Here is a 21,098-nt window from a genome sequence, read left to right on the forward strand (position 1 = left end):
AGAGCAACAATGCTGTTCACAATGCTGGTTTGTTTTTAGCCTGATGATGCTGACATTTAAATAAAGTGCTAATAATAGCATTTCAAAAGAAGATTATAAAGTTAAAGGTAGAAAGTATTGTATATAAGATGTTAAAACCAAGAGTTTATAGATCAGAGTGGAATAAACTATAAAGATTCAAGTAAAAAATTTAACAAATGAAATTTAAAAGCTAATCCTGTAGAATAAAAAAACAATTAAGAAAATTCTAATATAACGTGAATTTTTAGCATAGACTAAAATGTTAACATTGATGTCTGATGAAAACTTTTCATCAGCCTGTGAAATGTTCTCCTACAGTCTGTCATCCTTCTACTGAGGTGCAAACAGAAATATCAGTAACTTGTGTTTAAAGAGATTTCAATGCAGTTACAAAACCTGTGTCCTAAACTCCACGCACAGATGTACCGAGTATAAATCATCAGGTTAGTGACTTGGAGTGCTGTTTATAAAAACCAGAGATCAGTGCTGCAAACTGGAAAACCAACAGGAGAATCCATCCAGCTGAGCTCTTCCTGGATGATGTTACCTCCTCACTGCTGATCCTGGAAGCTTTTACTTGGCCTAATTTTAGTTTGAAGGCAGAGAGGAAGCCGGCCAATCACCTGCTTCCCTTTTTTAAGACTCTTGGCTTTTTTTACAGGCTGCATCACTTTCACTGAAAACAATAAATAAGAGTGCAGATCAGATGGAGCCTCTGATGCTAACAACTTTAAATTTGGAAATTTTGATTGAGGCCCAGAGAAGCTTCAATTCTTATCACATAAAAATGATTCCTCCTCTGGGGAGCTGTAATATGATTGGAACATTTGAAGCCCTGTTTTTATTTTGATGTTTCTTGTGAGCTTTAGCGCTAGAGGAAATAATGATTCATCCTCCAGAAACTATTAACATCAGCAAATGTCATGAAATCTAGTTAGTGGTGTTAGTAAGAGAAATCTCGTCATGATGGTGGCACTAGAGGAAAGGTGAAAAGACTAGTATTGGGTCAATCCTTTGCCTCAAATTTCTAAACATCTGATATTACCCTATGCTTGTGTTGAGTTCTTTGCTCTATAAGTAAAGTCAGATCTCCCGATCAAGATATCAAATCTTTGACAAGAGAGGAACTTGCAGGTCTACGTTTCTGTGAGGTTACAGTTTACAGGCTGAGCTTTAAGTGCAGCTTTGTCGTGTCAGGATCCTTCTGTCGCCTCTTCCCACATAAACACGCACATATAGATGTGTATATATATCTGCTGAAGGGTGAAAGTGAATGCAGAACACCTGACCTCATGACATCATAGCCCAACGACCCTGGTTAGGGCCTCAGAAATATATTTGCGCAGAGAATACCCAATTGCATAAGAAGAAAAATTTGATTTAAAAATTTAAAAATAACACTGCACAACGTAACGTTAGTGCAATGAATTTGAACTTTAGAGTCAGATAAATTTATTATAAGATTATCCAGAGGGCTTGGGTTACAAATGAAGGATCCCTGACATCATTCAGTCTGTACAACTGTTTAATATCCTCAGTTTACTATGTGTGTCACTTCAGTGAAATGTAGGCCAGAGCTGGTTGTGTTTTAAAGCTCCACCCCTCCCACCCGCCTCCCTCCCTGAACCTGCTGCCAGCCTGACACATGAGAGCTCACTCCTCCTTTTAAGGCTCTGGTAGGCTTGGTATTTGGAGCACCTTCAGGGTGCAAGTTCAAAAGAGGAAAGTGTAATAATAGCCGTGTAATAAAAACCAAGTTGGTCCACAATAGCCTCCTTAAGTAAATGAATCCTCCCCAAAAAGTCATTAACCTCCACTGAAGTTATGAGGCTTCACACTCAAACACAGCAAACAGTGAGTAAAAAGAAGGAACATACCAGGTAAAAACTTGTTGATGTTCAAAGTGCTCCACGCAGGTTCCCCTTCACAGAACAAGAGAGAACATTCATTCAGGTCGATGTAAAATATCGAACTTGACTTTATTCACAACAGGAAGGTAACAACTCAAAGCTAGAATGTGATCATCACTCAGTCATGCCTCATTGCAGCCAGGACAAATAAATGACAGGGCAGAGTGTGTTTTGAAGCCACAGGGAGTAGAAACAATGCAAGGCTAACATGTAGCTCAGTGCTGCTGGTGCTTCACTGTTGCACTGAGGAAAAGGAAAGACACCCTGAGCTCTCCGAACATGTCTGATCTCTGGCTGCAGAGGTGTGGGTTCTGCCCTCGACAGCAGCCGCCTCCCTAACTCTGTTAACAGCTTCCATGCGCACTATCTGGAGTATAAAAGGTGTAAATATGGCGTGTTTACCTGTGCGACTGCTGCTCGGGGGGCGGCCGGCCGGCTGCTGCCTGCTTGTCCCAGCCTGGAGTGTCAGAGCGGCAGGTTCATGTTGAGCCCAAGTCGACCCCCCTTCCTACAAATGGAAGGAACAGAAGCCATGGCAGTCCAAAAATAAATCCTGAACCCTGTGAGCAGAGTGACAGCAGCGTCGCTGTGATAGCAGAGAGAGGCGAGGCGAGATGCAGCACCGACAGGCCACAGGACCTTAGGTTTCACCACCTCAGGGCTCTAAAAGTGGGGTCTGAGGGCCACCCAGGGGTCCTTTAAGGATGTACTTGGGATCCGGCAGGGGGCTCAACTGTGCTCTCAGAAAAATGATTCGCAGAATTTCACATGATTTGAATTCTAGAGGAAGAATCCTAACTCATGGGTTCTTGATGGGATTAGGGGGGTGTGAGGGGTTCTCAGCAAATACCTGTTTACTGGAGAAGTGTTAAGAGTTGCTTAACGGTGATACACGGGAGGTTAGGGGTCCTTCAACAAGTTCCAAGGATATTTAGGTGGGTTCTTAGCATTCTTGGTGCTCAAAGGGTCTTAGTCAGGGGATCTTTCGATGGGGTTTGTTCTCTAGTCCTATTTGAAGTTTGAGTGGCAGGCATCACTGATGTGATTCTAAAGCTCCTAGTGGGGTTATTATGCCACATTCATGTCCTAAGGGATAGAGGCATAGGGTTGGCCATGTAAGGGTTGAAATATTTTGCATTGACAACATAACACTATATAAATTTAATCAGGGTTTAATTACTCTGAACGTCGGATTTTGGCTGCTATCAAGAATCCATGTTAGTTCTCAGGCACTTTCGTATTACGAGGTGCGATGTCAGATAAACCAGAGCTTTCAGAAAAGATCTGTCGTAATCATGACTTGGAAGTAGACGTGTACGCTAATACAAGTTGGAAACTCGCAGTTACGGTAACTCCAAAATGACATGAACGTGGCATAAAAGTCCAAGTTGTAATTACAACTGAGAAAATAAAAGCTTCAATATATCCAACGTGGCACTCTTGTAATTAAACCCAAATATAACTGATATGGTGTCACAGGTGTCTATGCACAGTATGGTAATCCTCACATGACAAACTGAGTCATCATACAACCGTGGTGATGATGATGTGAGCACTCACAGATCTGAATCTTTCCCATCTCTACCATTAACCCCATATGACCTGAATGCAGCATTTTGCTCATTGGGAATTCTTGCAGTTTTTGAGGGGACTCCATGGGTTCTTCATGAGGTTCTAGGGTTCCTTAAGGGAGTTTCAGGGGTACTCAAAAAAAAAAAAAACAGGGATCCAAGATTCAGGGATATTTGTAATATTTTGTAAGGGCATCAGGGGATTACAGGTGTTTTTAAGGGGGGGATGGAGGAGTATGTTTATTGGGTTTTTAGGTTGTGGTTCCATGAGTCCTTGAGAGAGTTCCTGGGTATCCTTAAGGGGGTTTGTGTGACCCTTGAAAGAGGAAGCTGCTTGTAGCTGGTAGTTGTAGACGAATTGTATTGATGAGTTTTAAAGATCCTTCATGGGGTTACAAGGAGCTTCGGGGGTTCCTCGTGGTCCTTTATTGATCTTCTGTGCTTAGATGGGGTGTTGCAAGTATTTCTGGAGGTCCCAAAAGTCCTTTTGATGGTTTATGGGGTTCTTGTGGGGTTTTGTGGGATTTGGGAGAGCATTCAGGAGCGCTTGAGTGAGGTTCAGGTGTCGTTAAGAAAATTTCAGTTGTCATTCATGGGATAAAAATGGTGTCACAGCAGGGTCTGATGGGTTGTGATGGCATAACAATCCTTTAAGGGGTTCCACTGGTATTTGAGAAGGTTTAAGGATCATTAATTTTGAAAAATGTTATTTCCTTTGTACAGTTTGCAAAGCCCATTCTCATTCCCAGAGCGTCTGTATTTGACGCACAAGGTATTCTTGGGCTTTCAACTAACTTCAGTGTAACCCATCCATGTCACGTGACAATATACAGAACCAAAAGTCAAAGTTGGCTAACTTAATGTATGAAGCTACATAATGTTACATACGTGACCGCTGTCACGTAATGTACTTATTTCAACCCAAACAAGGATCTTTTTCTAAGCCTAACCAAACTGTGACCGTTTCACAGCGTTAACCACATTTAAAAAGGTGTTTCATACTGACGCTGAAGGGTATCTTGAGCCCTGGGATGAGAACGTGTTGGTTTGGCCGAGTAATTTTAATATGACCCTACTGAGACAAAGCACTCTGTAACTGCTTCTGTGGTTTGTTTCACTGTTCATCCCAACAGCGAGAGTGTAGACAGGTCCGTCAAACTGTAAGTCAACAAAATCAAACAGGAGGTCCTCGGCCTGGAGTTTGTCTATTTGTGTTTCTGTGACATGAAAACATTTGACACTCCCACCTGTGAGTGACCAAGAGTTCTTTATTCTGTCATTGTAGCACCCCCCGGAGGAAATTAGTAGATCATTCAGGACCCCTGAGACAGTTCAGACCGACGCCCGCATCACAGATCCCGTTTATAAATCCAGCTGAGGAGTTTGCTGAATGATTCATGCTGCAGCTTGTTCAGACTTACAGCTAAACTGAAAGACATTAGTAACAGATCAAACTGATCTTGCAGAGGATGTCTATGAAATAGGTGGCTGATTTCTGGAAAAAAAATACCACTGGAAAGCAGATAATTAAATATACATCAATCCAATTGAACTTAACTAATCAAAAGACTAATTAAAAATCTTTAATGGGGCATTTATATGGTGTAAGAACACTTTCACAACCTTAAGCATTTATATTACGCACAAATACGAATCTGAATGCTTAAAGTTGAGCATACATGTTTTTGAAAGTGTTCTTAGACCATATATTTAAAGTGCTGATATTCATAGCACAGAGGTCACATATTGTATTACTAAAAGTGTATTTTTTTTTACCATTACACATCAAAATGTGGGGAATGTCAAAACCATACAGCGCAAAATCTTTGAGCATATTTTTCCTTTAATCTTTCCTAAACTTAGGGAACTACTGACTGAAAGCCTGCTGGCAGGAGGGTGAAACGTTTTTGTACTATCGCAGATATGTTCTAATGTTGTTTTTGCACATTTTTAGCACCTGCGTGGACTGAAACTGTCTGAGGAACATCCAGTGATTTTTGGGGTGGGCCCCACTTTTGCCCTTCAGGTTGATTCTTGCAAACCAGGCAGTCATAGAAAACAAGACCCCAAAGCAATAGATGGATCAACATGTCGGATTTACAGCTTGGTTAGACAAATAATTTAGGTTCTTGTCCATGCTGTACATGGGGTTAGGGTTATGTGCCTCAGACTTCTGTAGGAGGTTTAGGAACACCACCTGCCTCGCTTCCCTGACGTCGAGCTGTCTTCTCACTCTCAGATAAAATTTGCTTGCCTAATGCAGCTTCCCCAGAATAGCAACCTGTGGGCGTCTTGGGTGCCCCCTTCTCCAAACTTGAGCCTCCCACCTTAACACTCAACCCTTCCATCTCCTTATTGAGTGCCAGCAGAGGGAGGGGGGGGACCAAAGTCGTGGACCCTGCCCCAGTACAGGCCCGGCCTCGCCTCCAGGCCAGCTCCTCGGCCAATGGGGTGGCCAAGCGGATCGTGTGTCACTATAACAGAAGGACTTAATCAGCGCGGTAAGTTTGCAGAACCTTACAGCCTTTCTCGGCCAGCAGGGAGCTCGCTTCTTTCAGCGTTTCTGAGGTAAGAAAGAGGGGAGAGGGTGAGAGTGTGAGTGGTAGAGAGGAAGCTCAAGTGCAATGTCCCCCAAATATCACCCAAACCGAGGACAGCTGAGTCCACATGTGTTAAAATCACTGCCACGACTAGTAGAGGCTGCCGAGGTCAAGGGTGAGACGGGAGATGGTTGTGTTCAAATAACAAATCACAGAGGAAAGAGGCCTCCTATTGGAGCCCGGACAGCGTGGTGCTTTTGTTGTTTGAGCTCAGGGACAATGAAATCTAGTTTGTGTTGGTGTTTGATTGCAGATGTGTGCCTGAGAAGCTGTTAAGCTGTGGTTTTGTTTATAAAATGAGCTGAAAGTTCAGTTTTAGTTTAAAATAACAGGTTCAAAGGTTCTTGCGGGACGTCTCACTGGTATCTTGAAGGACTTTGTTGTTGTTTTTGTGCTGGTTTGGTCCGAGTCCAGTGACCCAGCGGAGGTTCATACCTGAGGGATTTACAGATGGCTTAAACCCTTTGAAGCAGCTTTCCGCTTCAGGAGACAGAAGATGATACTAATAAGTTATGTAACATCAGCAGTGATTAATCAGGTTGTTATTTGTTGTTTTTTAAGTCAGGGACATTGCTCTCTTTTGGATTGCAGATTTTCTTGGCTTACATGTTCAATCTTTGTTTTAAATTTAGTTGTTGTCGTCCATTAGTGAAGCTGTAAATGGATGTGGCATGTGTGTACATTAAAATGCACATAGCTTGAGGATAAACACTTTAACGTCTTGAACAGGAGCCAAGAACCTCCAGACTGGATGTAAAGGAATCATCTAAACTTGGAGTGTTTTCTCCTAACTAATAATATCACATTGTGGTGAAAACACTGTGAAAACAAATTTGTTTGGAATTTGCGAGGGTCACGGAACAAATAGAAGAAAGCCGGGCGTTAGACCTTCAGCCTTCACACCTCCCTTTCGGGGTTTATTTTAATTCTTGAGCAAAGTGGCCTCAGTCAGCAGGGAGCTTCAGGGAGATGATTGAAGGAACCATGTGAGAGCAAGACCCCCAGATAAGGAGATGAAGGTGGAATTATGGGTGGTGGTCCAGGGGAAGGAACCCAATCTTTAACTTTGGGTCCACTGAAACCGGATCTGGGACCCGTGCAGCTGTCTATTGGAAATAGCTGTGATGTCGGGACGTCTTCTTGGCCTCACTTTAATGAAGCTAATTGGCAAATAATCCGACAGCTAATCACTGATAGATTAAATTATGAATACATTCAGGTCATGTTTGTTTATCATTGCAGATACTTCATACAGCTTTACGACTGAATTCCAACAGGATCGTTTGCTGAAAATGATTTAGATTTGCTAGAAGCTGTAAAGAGCTGAAGCTGTTTCTAAAGATGAAAAAGTCTTCATCACTTAGAATGCCAAATGGATGCAGAGTGATGAGAGAGAGCAGGAGGTTAACCTTTACCGTGACCCCTGGAGGATTCTTCTTCTTCTTCCAACATTAATCTCTTCTCCCAGCAGTTGAACACAGAACATTGACATAAATCTATGTTTGGCTTCTCTTCTCATTTATCATCAGACAAGCAAATTCAGGACCGAGGCTCAAATTTCAGTCCGACTTCTAAAGCTAATTATAAACCAAAGATGTTTGGATCTGACAGATTTCGGGAATGTTTCGAGTACAAGATCCTCATTGATTATTTCAAATAACGAGGAACTGCACCTTTTGAAATTGATCTAAGAATTCTTTTGGGTTTTTTGGAGGTGGTGGTGGTGAAATATGTGTAGGCAAACATGTTGGGTTTGGCCAGGGTGGGGTCGGAAGCAGATATTTTAGACATTTGCAACTTAATCCTGAGCTATAAATACGACAAGCTGCTCCGTCGCTCCTTGCAGACATACCTCAAGTTCTTCTCTTCTCTCTTGCCTCCAGGTTGCAAAGTCCACTGTCACCATGTCTGACACTGAGGAAGTGTAAGTCACATTTTCTTTCACAAATTCAAAACTTTGAATCTGTTGTTGAGTAGTTTGACAAAATAATCTCAACTCTATGCCAGCTAGCTAGTTTCCTTTTTGTTTGTCAGAGAGATTTGTGCCTCTACGTTAATCTCTATGTTCTATGCATTTGAAAGCTCTGGAAGACTAATTGGACCCTGATTTAAGCTTATTTTGTCAAACTTTTCACACTAACTTCTATTGATTAGCTTTAACTCTAAATCTGAATTTCTTTCCCTTCTGTCTTGCAGTGATCAGGTCGAGGGTAAGTATCACCATTCCCCCCCCTTTAAAGAGTAAAGTCCCCCTGAAATTAGGTCCAGGTACAGTCCGGAGTTCCATGCTAAATTCTGGTTTTATTTCTGAATCTTGCCTAACTGATCTTCCATCCTTGTAGAAAGTTATTTGCAATGGACAAATTCGTACATTTGCAGGTTTGGCTTGACTCCTCCAGATTCAAGTTGTGCAACAATGCTCTCTCTTTCAAGGAAATATGCACATACATTATCCTCTCGCTGTAACTTGGTTGCAGGCACCAGTGCTGGCATCAGGACAGTGTCAAATATGATGTGTGAAATCTAAATTGCATAAGACTGCACTGACCTGTTGGCAACAAGTCCTGCAGCTCTGCATGACCACCTGCAATTGAACAGTCCTCCTAAGCTGAACTCTTTCAGATAAAAGGAGCAGTGACATTCGTGAAGTTTAATGCCACTTACAAGTCACGCCTGCGAGCTCTGATCAGCCCAGGAGGACTGTGTTGTGTATGCTTAGCATGGATCCCCAGTGTACCCACATTTTGTATTCTGTTAAATATGGGTACAAATGGGATCTTTTGATAATGTTCTTCTGCTCCTTTCTTTCTCGGACGGACGTGAAGAATACGATGGTAAGACGCAAACTCCGGATGATAAGTCTCATGTCATTGATACTAATTTGTCAGTCACTTTTGACAAGCGTGTGTTTCTTACTTCCACATGTACTTTTTGTGGCATGCTGGTTAACACTAACGTTATCTGGGATAAATGAAAAAAACACATAAAAAGACACAGGTTATTAAAAAAAAACAAAAAACAGTAGATTGCGTCAGGATAGAATTTCTCTTTTTGCCTCCGAACTCACCGAGTTTCAGGAATCAATCACATTTCATCCATCAATGACTGACCATCAATGACTGACCTTTTCCCTCCTGTAACTGCTTGCTGTCTCACCTGCTTTAGCACCATCCGGTGGCAGTTCCCTCAAACTGCCCCGCCATGGACCTCCTCATATCTTACATTTCCCCTTTCATCTACTCACCCTGCTCACCTCCTTGCCTTTTCCATTTCTCCTGCTTCCATTAACCCTCTCACCGCCCTTCCTCTCCCCCGGGTGACTCGCTGCATGTTGTGTAGCTGTAGAAGAGGAGGTAGTAGAGGAAGTAGAGGTGGCCCCAGAGGCGGCCCCAGAGCCAGAGCCAGAACCTGAGCCAGTGCCAGAGCCAGAACCAGAACCAGTGGTAGAACCAGAGCCAGAACCAGAACCAGAACCAGAGCCTGAGCCTGAGCTTGAAGGTATGTGGCATGGAGGGGGAAAGAGGGTATTCTATCATCCTTTCCCAGGCGACAGGTGCGCTCCACGAGCTACAGCCAGCCAGACAGACCCCACTAATCCTGATCATGTCCACCACATCTACCAATGCTAACGCTGCCTTCCTTTCACCTCTGGTCGAACTCAAAGACAGTCTGTTTATGCAGAACTCAAAGGGCCCAAGTTGGGATGTGAAGATTTTTTAAATAAGCATATATAACGACTAATATTTCAAGGCCTATGTTTTTTTTTGCACTGCTCGTGTTTTAGGCTGATATTAAGAGCCTGCCCCACATCCAGCATAGCTTCTGTTCCGATAGCCTTCCGTTCTCAAATTATTTTCTAATAGAAGTACGTAAAAATTAAATTAATTCCTCCATTCATTCATAAAACATTCTTTCTGAAAAGCTGAGACATGTTTTAGGGGGTGTTTCTGTCAAAACTGAGGTAAATTAGCATCTAAAACATTAATGGGCAATAAAAAACAAACTGATTGAAATGATCACTCTGACTACTATACATCTGTCCATACTAACACATTAGCATACAGAAAGTATATTAGAGGCTTTTAGCATCCAACAGTTTAAATCCTTAAAAAAAATCTAAAGTTTTAAAGTCATTTTCATTCTGGTTTTTGTAGATTCACAATTTAAAAAAACAAAAAACATCTCAGTTGTCAAAACTTTTGCTTCCTCATTAATGTACCTGACTTTTGCAAGTAAACAAATATGTCAAAAATGGAAAATAAACTTTTTGTCAACTTTGAGTAAACCTTGAGAACCTGAAAACATTCGCAGAGTGCTAGTTAATTAGCGACTTAGCCTGTATGCTAAAATGCTGGCGTTTTGTAGTGGACAAAGCTAACTACAGCAAACACTGGAAATATTTTATAAAGGGATTATTTGAGGGCTTACATTCTACAAATTATTAATTTTTTAGTAATTAAGTATTTGGTGTACATGGTTGCTTTTAATCATTTGGATATCTGATGAAGGAAAACATCAGATTAAATACTATATCCTGCTTCTTTTAAAGGGAGTGACACTACTAATGCTAAGCATGTCCATTCAAAAAAACATAAAAGAAAAGATGGTGTCTCACATTTCATCGCTGTGCTATCTTATAGTATGCTAACATGCCGGTGGCAAAGTCCTCCATGTGGGTGTTGCATTCACGTGCTATTTTGTTGTAAAAAAAAAAAAAAATGTATCCAAAAAGAAACGGTCTATTTCATTTAATGCCATTTAATTGATTTTTTATTATTAATGATTCAGTCCCAAAGCTATGAAAGGCTAAACAAACTAATTTCCTGCCATGTTGATGAAGTTAAAAACTATCAGTGCATCATACATGTCTGCCTAAAATCTGCGCTGACTTTCCAACTTCCACTTTTTGCTTTGTTATTTCTGAAATGTCCAATGGCACGTGAATGCAGGGTTAAATGTTAAAGGGATCGGACTTTGTTGAGCTGCTCTAAGGTAAAACTTCTGCAAACCAAGACTTTAGCCGGCCGCAAATTCTCAAATATTATATAAATATAAATATTTGAAATGGTCTTATATTACAGGCAGAAAAACATTACATTACTCTGAATTTACCATGTAAACTATTAAGAGTGCAGGTAATTCCACGTGCCTTTAGTTTTTTTATCCCGCCTTTATTTGCAACTCGCCTTTTTTTGTTCATGCTGGCCGTTAAATTTGAGAATTTACGATAATTGAAATTTCGTCTGAGTGAGTAACTAGAGATGCTATAGCTGCAGCAGTCTGCCATTGTTTGGTAGTTTCACTGTGTTTAGCTGACAGTGCTGCTGCCTGCTAACGCTGTTGTCTGTTCTGCTTTTGTTTTGGATGCTTGGTGCATGCAGAGGCCGATGAAGAGGAAGGTATGTTGATTTAGTAAACTTCTAACGAATCTGAAATCTGTCATTCTGGTTTTTGGAAGGACCACGAGGTCTGCTGTTCACAAAATTACTGTCAAAAGTCCAAATTCAGGGGAAAAAATAACACAATTTCCAAATGCTTATTGATAAAAATGAAACCTGCTAGTGGAGAAAAAGGGTGAAAGAATATGAAATGCTAACACGTGCATCACTGTGCAGCGACCCGACCGTTACACTCTTGCTATGTACCTCGTCATCTGCATGGCATGGAGCCGCCAGAATCTGGGTTTAAAGAAAAAAACAGAAGTGGGGAAAACGACTTTGTCTTGCTTGTGTAAAACCAATTATGGGGTCAAGCCAAAAAAGAACCTGGCGCCTATTGTGGCATGTAAAACTCTCAACTTTTTTAGACAAATACATTGAAGCTTTATAAGAAACTTGATGTGTGTTTACAATTCAGTGACGGTTCTCTGATAATCACAAAACTTTATAATCCCCTGTTTAAAACAGTTTTTGTTTCATTTGTTTGCTCTTATAGGTTTTACCTTTTGTCCTAACCCTAATTTAAACACTGATAAACAAGGCTACCATTTAAGTGTTTGACCTTACTCTAATGTCTCATTTAGAGCCAAAACCATGCAGTTTAATCCATTTAATGCCTGAGAGAAATGAAATAATCTGCATTGTTTCTAACCCGATAACATGTACTTGTCCCCTCTTCATTTCCTAACCTGCAGAGGAGAAGCCAAAGTTCAAGTAAGTCTCCTTCACATGTAATGACATTTCGATCTGAGTCATGTGGCTGAAAAGACAAAAAAAGAAAAGCTTTAAAAAACATCATTATAATCAGCACCAGTGTACTTAAGATCAAAACACTGTCTCGTAGGCCCACCGCTCCAAAGATCCCTGATGGTGAGAAAGTGGACTTTGATGTAAGCAGACCAGAAGTGACGACATGAAGCATTTCTGTTGTTGAGGAGTTTCTCTGTTTGGCTGAGTGTTGTTTTCTGTTCTTCCCGCCTGCAGGACATCCAGAAGAAACGTCAGAACAAGGACCTGATGGAGTTGCAGGGCCTGATCGATGCTCACTTTGAGTGCAGGAAGAAGGAGGAGGAGGAGCTGATTGCACTCAAGGATAGGATTGTGAGTTTTCAGCCAATGAATCACGCTGAGGGAGAAAACACCTTGAAACCGCAATAAGCGTTTCCTACAGATACTGGTGAAAAGGAATAATAATAATAACAATAATAGTCAAACAACTGACTTTGCCCCTCAGTAGACCAAACAAAGCACTAACTCCACGCTCATCATTCTGTCCCTACATTAATGAAATGAATAAACAAATGTGAGGGAAGCATTGAAGGGATCTCGATGGTTGGAAACCAGCAGATTAACCACTTAATATGAGGTTTATTTCAGCAACCTGTCCCTTAAAGCGGCTTTAACGCTAATAGTGATGCACTCCCAGAGAATAATCAGCTTGATCTGCAGCTCCTCGACTTTACAGAACTTTAAAGTGACTTTCAGCTCACTAGCATTTAGCAGCTAAAGAGCCAAATATTTCCCCCAGGATCTGTTGGAGACTTGGTCTTCAGTTGTTGGGATATGATATTGAATGATTTAAGGGACCCGCAGTTAAACAAAGATATGGATTTAAAAAACGATAACCATTTTGGGAGTTGGGTTATGTTCGAAGTATACAGTAAATATGAAGCTTCCACCCACTGATGGTTAGCTTAGCTTAGCATAAAGACTGGAAACGGGGGGAAACAGCTAGCGCAAGAAAATCTGCCTGCCAGTACCTCTAAAGCTCGCTGACTGACACTTTATGTCTTGTTTTAATAATCCGTACAAAATTGTAAGAACAACAATCTAGTGTTTCATGGCTCTCCTGGCTGCTGGGCCACTGGAAAAAACATTTTATTACCTTGGGACAGAGACAGGCAAATTGTTTCCCACGTTTCCACTCTTTAAGTTATCCAGCTGCTGGCTGTAGCTTCGTATTCACCGTGGAAACATGAGAGTGGTCTCAGTCTTCTTATCTGGTTCTGTAGTGGGTTAAATTGTGTTAAAGTGTGCAGAATACAGTGTGTGATGATGCATTTGCTGCCGTCCTGCAGGAGAAGCGTCGTGCCGAGAGGGCTGAGCAGCAGAGGATCCGCGCTGAGAAGGACAAGGAGCGCCAGGCCAGACGTGAGGTTTGTGGTTTCATCTTTATTTATTACTGCAGTTCATTAGGAGCTCTTCTTTTTTTTCTTTTGCCATCATGAATAGGTAAAAATAAAATGTAAAAATCACTAAAGCTGAAGTTTCAAGATTCAGTTGGTAGTGAGGATTTTTATATTTATATTGATCTGCACCATTTGTCTCGTTTGCGTCTGCATTAGCGCATTTAAAGTGACACCTCGACTGACATTAGGAATAGCCTATCTGTTCTGTACTAACTCTGAGGGTGACTGGTGGATCTGACCCGGAAGTCTCACTCTGATTTGTTTGTGTGAACCAGGAGGAGAGGCGGATCAGGGAGGAGGCTGATGCCAAGAAGAAGGCAGATGAGGATGCCAAGAAGAAGTCGGCTCTGTCCAACATGGGCTCCACCTACAGCAGCCACCTGCAGAGGGTCAGTGCACATAGGAGTATCTTGTTCTCCGGTTAGCAGTGGTGTTATATGTACAATTCTAAGGTACTCAAATCGTCATTTAAGTATTTAAATATTGTACTTACTTAATCTACAACATTTATCTGACAGCTTTAGCTTCTAGTTATTTTGCAGATTTGGATTTTAACAATATGTGACGATCTTTTAACATACAAAGCATTTTTATAAAGTAAATAGCGGTGGGGATTGTTTAAATAAACAGATTCTGATTCTACTTATCGAATCTCGGTTCTGATTCCAACCCCTTTACGACAAATCTTCTTTTGCTGTGTTGACGTGCTGCGTAACAAATGACGTGACGTTAGGTCGGCGTGGCAGGTCCTGGCAGATAAGTGACACTTTTATGGACTGTAAAATGCTCACTGCAGTTCAATCGGGAGCTGAAATATGCAGAAAGTTAGGAACCGATAAGCAGAATCGAAATGAACGTGTCTCAACGAATCCACGGTTCTTGCAAATTTGGCACAGATTCCAACTTGGAACCGGTTCTAGACACCCAACCCTAAAAGTAAAATTAACCTACAGGACATTATATAAAGTGAGCAAATTTTGACTACTGTGAGCATCAATAATAATAATAACACAATAATATAACATATAAAGATGTAGCTATAAGATCCTATCTAAAGAGCAATACTGCAGATTATAACTATAGAGTAATGAGAACTTTTATACTTATACTTAGTTCAGATTGCAGTATTTTTAAATAGCATTTAAGTAGAACATCTGAATACTGCTGGATAGCTGATGACCTGCATCTGTACGTCCACACCGAACAGGCCGACCAGAAGAGAGGAGGAAAGAAAGAGACTGAGAGAGAGAAGAAGAAGAAGATCCTGGCCGCCAGACGCAAGCAGCTGAACATCGACCATCTGAGTGAAGACAAGCTGAAGTACGACTCAACACTCACACAACAACATTTCTCAGTATTCACATTCCTTTCTTTCAGGGTGAAAGACGACTCTTAAAACGTAATTTAAAGCATAACACTAAAACTCAAATCAGCCTGAGGAAATGTTTTAAATAAACTTAAATAACTGTGCTCGTCGTGTTTGAAGCGATTTATTTGTTTTTTGGCTCATATGTGTGTTGTTGTGTTTCCTGCAGAGATAAGATCAATGAGCTGCACGAATGGATGACCCAGCTGGAGTCTGAGAAGTTCGACCACATGGAGAGACTGAAGAAGCAGAAGTACGAGGTGAGACCTGGTCCCCTGTCATGGTAGTTATCATCACTCACAATCATGATCAAAAATCAGTTTGTTTACAATTTGTTCATTCTCACCAGAGCATCTCAACCCGAGGTTATGATCCTATAATGAATCACTTTATAAGGAAGAACGGGTTTGGAGGGAAAACGAGGAAAAACCCTTCATCTTGTCCAAACACTTTTTAGATTATCACTTTGATTTATTTTAATAATAAGCTGTTTTTATGGTTTAGTACTTTACACATATTTAGTGAAACTCAACATCAAAAAACACTTAAATTATCTATTTATAGTTGCTTTCTTTTCAAATTAAAGCAGAAAATGAAGGCATAGTTAATAGCAAGTTATAGAGGTTGTTTAAGTTACACAAAATAAATTACATCCAGATTTACTGAAGAAATATTAAAAGCCTTTTGTACAACAGTGTATAATAATGCAAACAGAGTTTAACGTCCTTCATCCCTTTTTGGTATAAATCAAAATGGGCCAAATTTCTGCCACCAAGTCTTGAAAACTGTCAGTTACAGAAACTGACTTTCTGCTTATAAATTGTAATTTTTGAATTTATTTATTCTTTGACTAGGTGGTGCATGAGTGAAAATTTAAGATTTTAAGTGTATTTTATTTAGAAATAAATTAAAGTTAATACACTGCTGCTTGTGTTTATAGACAATTTAACATTGGACAACTTTGGTTTCTTATTTCAAATTTAAAAACAAGTTCTCGTAGACAAATAGGTTTATATTTCTCAAAATAAGGTACCATTGTTTTTGTATCGGTGCAACGATACCCAGCCTTAAATGCACATAACAGCTTTGACCTCGGTATGTATTCTCCGATTTCTGCGCTCACCTACACATTTAATAGCGTTAAATAAATCCTGTAAGGTAAATGACAGATGTTTGTGGCTAACAAATTTAAATCAACACTTTACTCAATCTGTAGCAGCTACATGCTGTTGTTGTTGTTGTTGTTGATGCTGGTCACGGTCCAGCTGAGCCTACCTCCGGGTTTCAACCCTCGATGTGCTCTTTGATTCCCTCCAGGTTACAACCCTGCGTAAGAGAGTTGAGGAGCTCAGTAAATTGTAAGTAGTGCTGAGCAGGTTGTTTGCCTGCTGGCTTTGAGCTAGCTGCATGTTAGCATGATGGAAGGTCAGAGAACCAGAGCGCCCCCCGCTGGCCGAGAGAGGAAACGACACAACCCCAACAAAAAAAAGAAAGAAAAACCAAAGAAGAGAACTGAAGAGTTTTTTTTCCAAAAGTGACATCTGTTTCCTGAACATCCAGTATGCTCGAGGTCAGAATTCAGCTGTGACGTTAATCAGAGTTAAATGTTTTTTAAAAAGGCCCACAGCTTTAATTTTGGGGGTTTAGCCAAATTATATTGTAGTTAAGTCAAATACAAAGAAACGCTGAGCTGCCACAGTGAAAAATATAATTCTCACAGTATTTAATTAATACACCTTTAATACCTAGAGAGAATATGTTGTCAAAATGAAAATTATAATGAGATTTGCTGTGATTATCTTTTTATTACGACTAAAATATAATAATATTTCATCTTAACAATGACCGAGCTACATTAATTCAATGTAAACACTAAGCACGCACGTTACAGGATCCTCATTAGATCCTTCCCTTCTGGTGTTTGGATTTATGACATTTTGGATTCAAACTCTTCAGTTGTAAGCAGATAAATTATCCAAAGTGGTGTTGGGTGACTGGCCTCCTCCACATCATGTCCTTCTCTGAATGCCGGTTTTAGCGTCACAGAGCTTCGGTCAGGTGTGTGAGCGAGCGGTCGAACAGGTAAGTCAGAGCCTGTAAATGTTTCAGAGCCAAGCTGAAGCCAAATCTCTCTAAACTGCCCACATTTTCTTTTGGGGAAACCAAAACGGGCAGATCTTTCTGTGTTTGATCAGGAAGTTTCAGAGTGTTTCTTCCTCTGTGGTTTCTTCTGTATCAGGGCATTTGAGCAATAATAGAAGTCAGTGCAAAATATGTGATAATGTCTCTTTCGGGACACAGAAACAATAGTTCTAGTTCAAATCAAATAAAAGTAAAAACTGATCATTTGCACAAGCCCGTCTTGGTTTCCCATGATGCCTCAGCCGGCAGCCTTCAGCCCATGGAGCCTGTGAAGGAGAGCACAGGGAAGTCCTTCTCCTCAGAGGTAAACGTGTCCCGGTGTGTTAAAGCTGCCGCTGTGTCGTTTTTCAGGTGCTCACGTACAGGAACCGCATTGATGAGTTACAGAAGCAGTAAGTACTGTCATCGCCGTGCTCACTGACACGTCTGCGTGAACCCTTCCCTTAGCCAGACATAACTGTCATGAGCATTCAGGACAGTTTATGTATACGTTTATGGCGTTATACAGTTGCTTAGTAAGTAAAGTTCAATGTTTTTCCTTTAGTAGAAGTTACATATAGGTATGTCAGTGTATTTTATGGAGAAGATTTACAGCTTCAGTCTATAAACCTGTTTCACACTTTAATTTTAAAGTACGTTTAAAAATAGCAACCCAAATCTGAACTTTATGCTATTTCCATTCCTAAATCTCAGCTTTTTTTCAGATACTTTTATTTATTTATACTTTTTTGTGGTAATTTGTTGAGCTAGAAAAGCCATAAACACACCAAATCCTCACTAACACCACCAGGGAGTGTTCAGGTCCAAATCCAGGGCTGACACCGGCCTGTCTGGAAAACTTTCTGGAAGTCAACATCGAGGTAGAGGACCAGCCTCTGACCACCTCGCGCGTCCGAAGATACACGGCAGCAGCAGTTTGTCATCAGGATATGAGCTATTTGGAAATATTTTGTTCCTTCAGCGGGTTAAATTTTTTGTCATTAACTGGCTAATAAGCTAAAAGTTAAAACAGACATTTTACTTTTTGTTTATTTTGAAGAAAAGCTAATGCCATTTTAAAAAATCCAGCAGGCTAGCTAGTAACCAGCTAATAAAGCTGCAGGCATGGCTGCAGTTTGACTTTACTATTATTGTCTGAGAAGCATTTGTTGACTAAAATGGCTAAACTGTTGTATATCCAGCACGTCCTCACTAGAAAAACAGCTGACTATGCAGCCATATTTACCTTATTGTTAGGGCTGCGACCTCTAGTGGCAGAAGAGTGACAAACTCCGTGTGAGGAGGTGGTGGGTTGGAGGGATGTGTAAAGTAAACTCAGGACATGTGGAAGAAAGTCAGAGTCCATATGTTTATTGTTTTGTAGATGACTTAAGTCGCTTGACTGTCATAATGTAATTATTTTAACCAAAACCACAATCTTTTTTTTTAAACCTAACCAAGTGGTTTTGTTGCCTAAATCTAACCAAACTACCACAGTTTCACAACCGGGTGTTAAAGGTCATGTGACTTACGTCGCTGGACTGAAACTTGCCACAATCAAACATCAAACATGTTGTTTTGGTGAACGGTAATATATGTCATTGTACTTTTCAACTGACAAAAATGTCTTTTTGGACCTATTTTGGTGTTTAGGTCTGAGGACGTGTTGGTATAAACTGTTAGTTATTCAAAAAGCAAGCTGCTGCCTTCGTCCTTCTTTACGGAGAACCTGTAGTGTTTATATGGTAGGAAAAAGTGTAATTTCCTGCAAATGAGTTTCTAAATCCAGCAAATTTATATTTTAAATAGTCTAACAATTTGAGTGCACAGATTTCTACAGCATTTTTTCTTCCTACAACATGACCCCTGGTGGACACTTCTCTGTGTTTCTTGTTTTACGTTTCCATCGTAACACCAGATATTCCATTTCAATTTAAATGTAAATATACTGGTATCATCCAGTGTCAGTATGTGAGGAGTGTTCCCTGGTGTCCTCTGAACAAGGTCGGACAAACCTTTCAGATGTTATACTGGTCAATATAATGTATGATAGTACGAGCAACACACAAGAATTAAAATAGTTAACCAGTGAGGTTGTACCAGCCTATCACAGCTAGAGATACTCAAACTCACACCAACGGCAATAATGTTGAAATGTGCAATTATGACCCAGAATGGTGCGTCCTTTTTCAGTGTGAAGGTCAGGGTCCTCCTCTTTATACTGACCTATTTACCTCATTGTGCGTGAGACAGCCATGTGATTGTAACATTAAGTGACTTCTGGACTCAGTCATGATTCAGTCTGTGCAGGTAAGTGCTGCATGAGTGTGTGGCTGATTTCGTCTGACGTAACGTTGCATTTTTGCCGTTTTGCATGTACGAAGTTGTTTTGGGGTTTGGAGTTTTTATGTTGTTTTCTAAAAAAACGAAAAAGTGTTTTGTAAAACGAAATATTTCAAATTTAGTTTGGCTTTGCTTTTCGTGATCTCTCTGATTAATGTGAATATAAACAGTTTGTTCAATGCATTTTTTATCCTTCGGCTACTTTTGAATTTTAGTTAGCTATTCGAAGGTTCTGCACAATCAGATAAAACAATAGAAAACTGAAGAATTTGTTTGAGCTTTGGCATAAAAACATGTGAACAGGAGGCAGAATTCTTTATAGTTTTGGCTGCTTTCCACGTAAATTAGCATTTTCCATAAAAGCACATTAACCACGTAAATATTACTTTTTTTATCCCCTCAAACTCTCTAGTGTTTATGGAATTGAGGTTTTATTTTTTGCGTCTTCTGAAAAAGTATATTATCTGAGGGGATTTCGGATTACTTGCTAGCAGACATGCTAATCAACTGCTTACAAGATGATGCAAAATATCCACCTCCATTTTCACGTGTGTAAATGTTGCCAGATCCAGACTGGTTGTACAAAAACCTTGGTATTTTTGGTGGAGATCAAAACACTTTGCTATATCTTGAAAACTGATAAGGAGCCTTTAAACAGGGCACCAAACCCTGATAGCCTAGCTGTTCTGTAGAGAACCCTGAAGGGTGCGTTTGTGTAAAACCGTAAAGACGTCAAATTTCCCTTGTTAAACAAATGTTTAAAAATTGTTAAAAACATCCCAGAGTTCTGACATGTTTCCCAATTTGTTTGTGTTTGGTATTACAGCAGCAAGAAGGGAGCCGCCGCCCGCCGCAGAAAGTAGACTGGCAAGCCCAGCCGCTGCTCAGAAACCAAACTGCAATCGTCTCGGACTCACGCCTGATGAAACAACGCACACTGTGGCGAAGCTCCTAGCTCTGAAGAAGCCCGTAACGCTGAGGTTTACTTTGCGGTTATCAACCCGTGTCCTGATACATGCAACCAGGAGCCTTTAGCTGCTGTTCAGTAGGAATAAAATTCGCCATCAACGCTTCCTCGCCCTCTACTGTTTGGTTCTCAGTATTTTTGTAAATAAAGTTTGACTCTTCAAGCCGTGTCTGTAGATCTGTTGTTATTCAGATCAATAAAGTTCAGTATTTTCAGTCGTGTAACTTTAAAGTCGTTTTGTGTTTTCTAACTGGAGAGTTGAAGGGTGCGTGTAAAGATGTGGTCGGCGGGACGTGGAGGCTCATCTTCACCTCCGGAACAAGATGTCTTTATTTTATCCAAATGCTCTCAAAAGTATGGTTTATTTTTTAAATTGTTGAATCGATGAATTAATCAGCGCATGGACGTTTGTAGGGCTTTAATATAGCATTCATTTTCAGTTTTAAAATGCGTCATTTTGTCCAAAAGAATGTTAGAGGCCAACAAGATCCACCAGTTCTTGTACAGAGTTTGTGTTTTTAGAGGCTTGAATCAAATAATCTTTCTAATGCTGCCTTCCAGGCAACTTGGAA

At 40.5% G+C, this 21,098-nt stretch overlaps 1 protein-coding gene across 5 annotated transcripts; it reads left to right on the top strand.

Moving 5' to 3' along the window:
- Positions 1-6,024: 6,024 nt before the first annotated feature.
- Positions 6,025-20,689, top strand: LOC123962501 (troponin T, fast skeletal muscle isoforms-like). 5 transcript variants are annotated; one of them, XM_046038659.1, is made up of 15 exons: positions 6,025-6,070; positions 7,986-8,026; positions 8,299-8,312; positions 8,928-8,936; positions 9,442-9,600; positions 11,484-11,501; positions 12,236-12,254; positions 12,385-12,430; positions 12,525-12,641; positions 13,619-13,696; positions 14,005-14,118; positions 14,937-15,049; positions 15,265-15,355; positions 16,413-16,453; positions 20,386-20,689. In XM_046038659.1, exons 2-15 carry the CDS (start codon positions 8,007-8,009, stop codon positions 20,420-20,422), a joined length of 876 nt encoding a protein of 291 aa, XP_045894615.1. In that variant the 5' UTR covers positions 6,025-6,070; positions 7,986-8,006; the 3' UTR covers positions 20,423-20,689. The 5 variants fall into 5 exon arrangements, with proteins under 5 accessions (XP_045894615.1, XP_045894613.1, XP_045894616.1 ...); XM_046038657.1 differs by lacking the exon at positions 16,413-16,453; XM_046038660.1 differs by lacking the exon at positions 8,928-8,936.
- Positions 20,690-21,098: the final 409 nt, after the last annotated feature.

The sequence above is a fragment of the Micropterus dolomieu genome, linkage group LG22 (assembly GCF_021292245.1).
Source record: "Micropterus dolomieu isolate WLL.071019.BEF.003 ecotype Adirondacks linkage group LG22, ASM2129224v1, whole genome shotgun sequence".
Classification (NCBI taxonomy): domain Eukaryota; kingdom Metazoa; phylum Chordata; class Actinopteri; order Centrarchiformes; family Centrarchidae; genus Micropterus; species Micropterus dolomieu.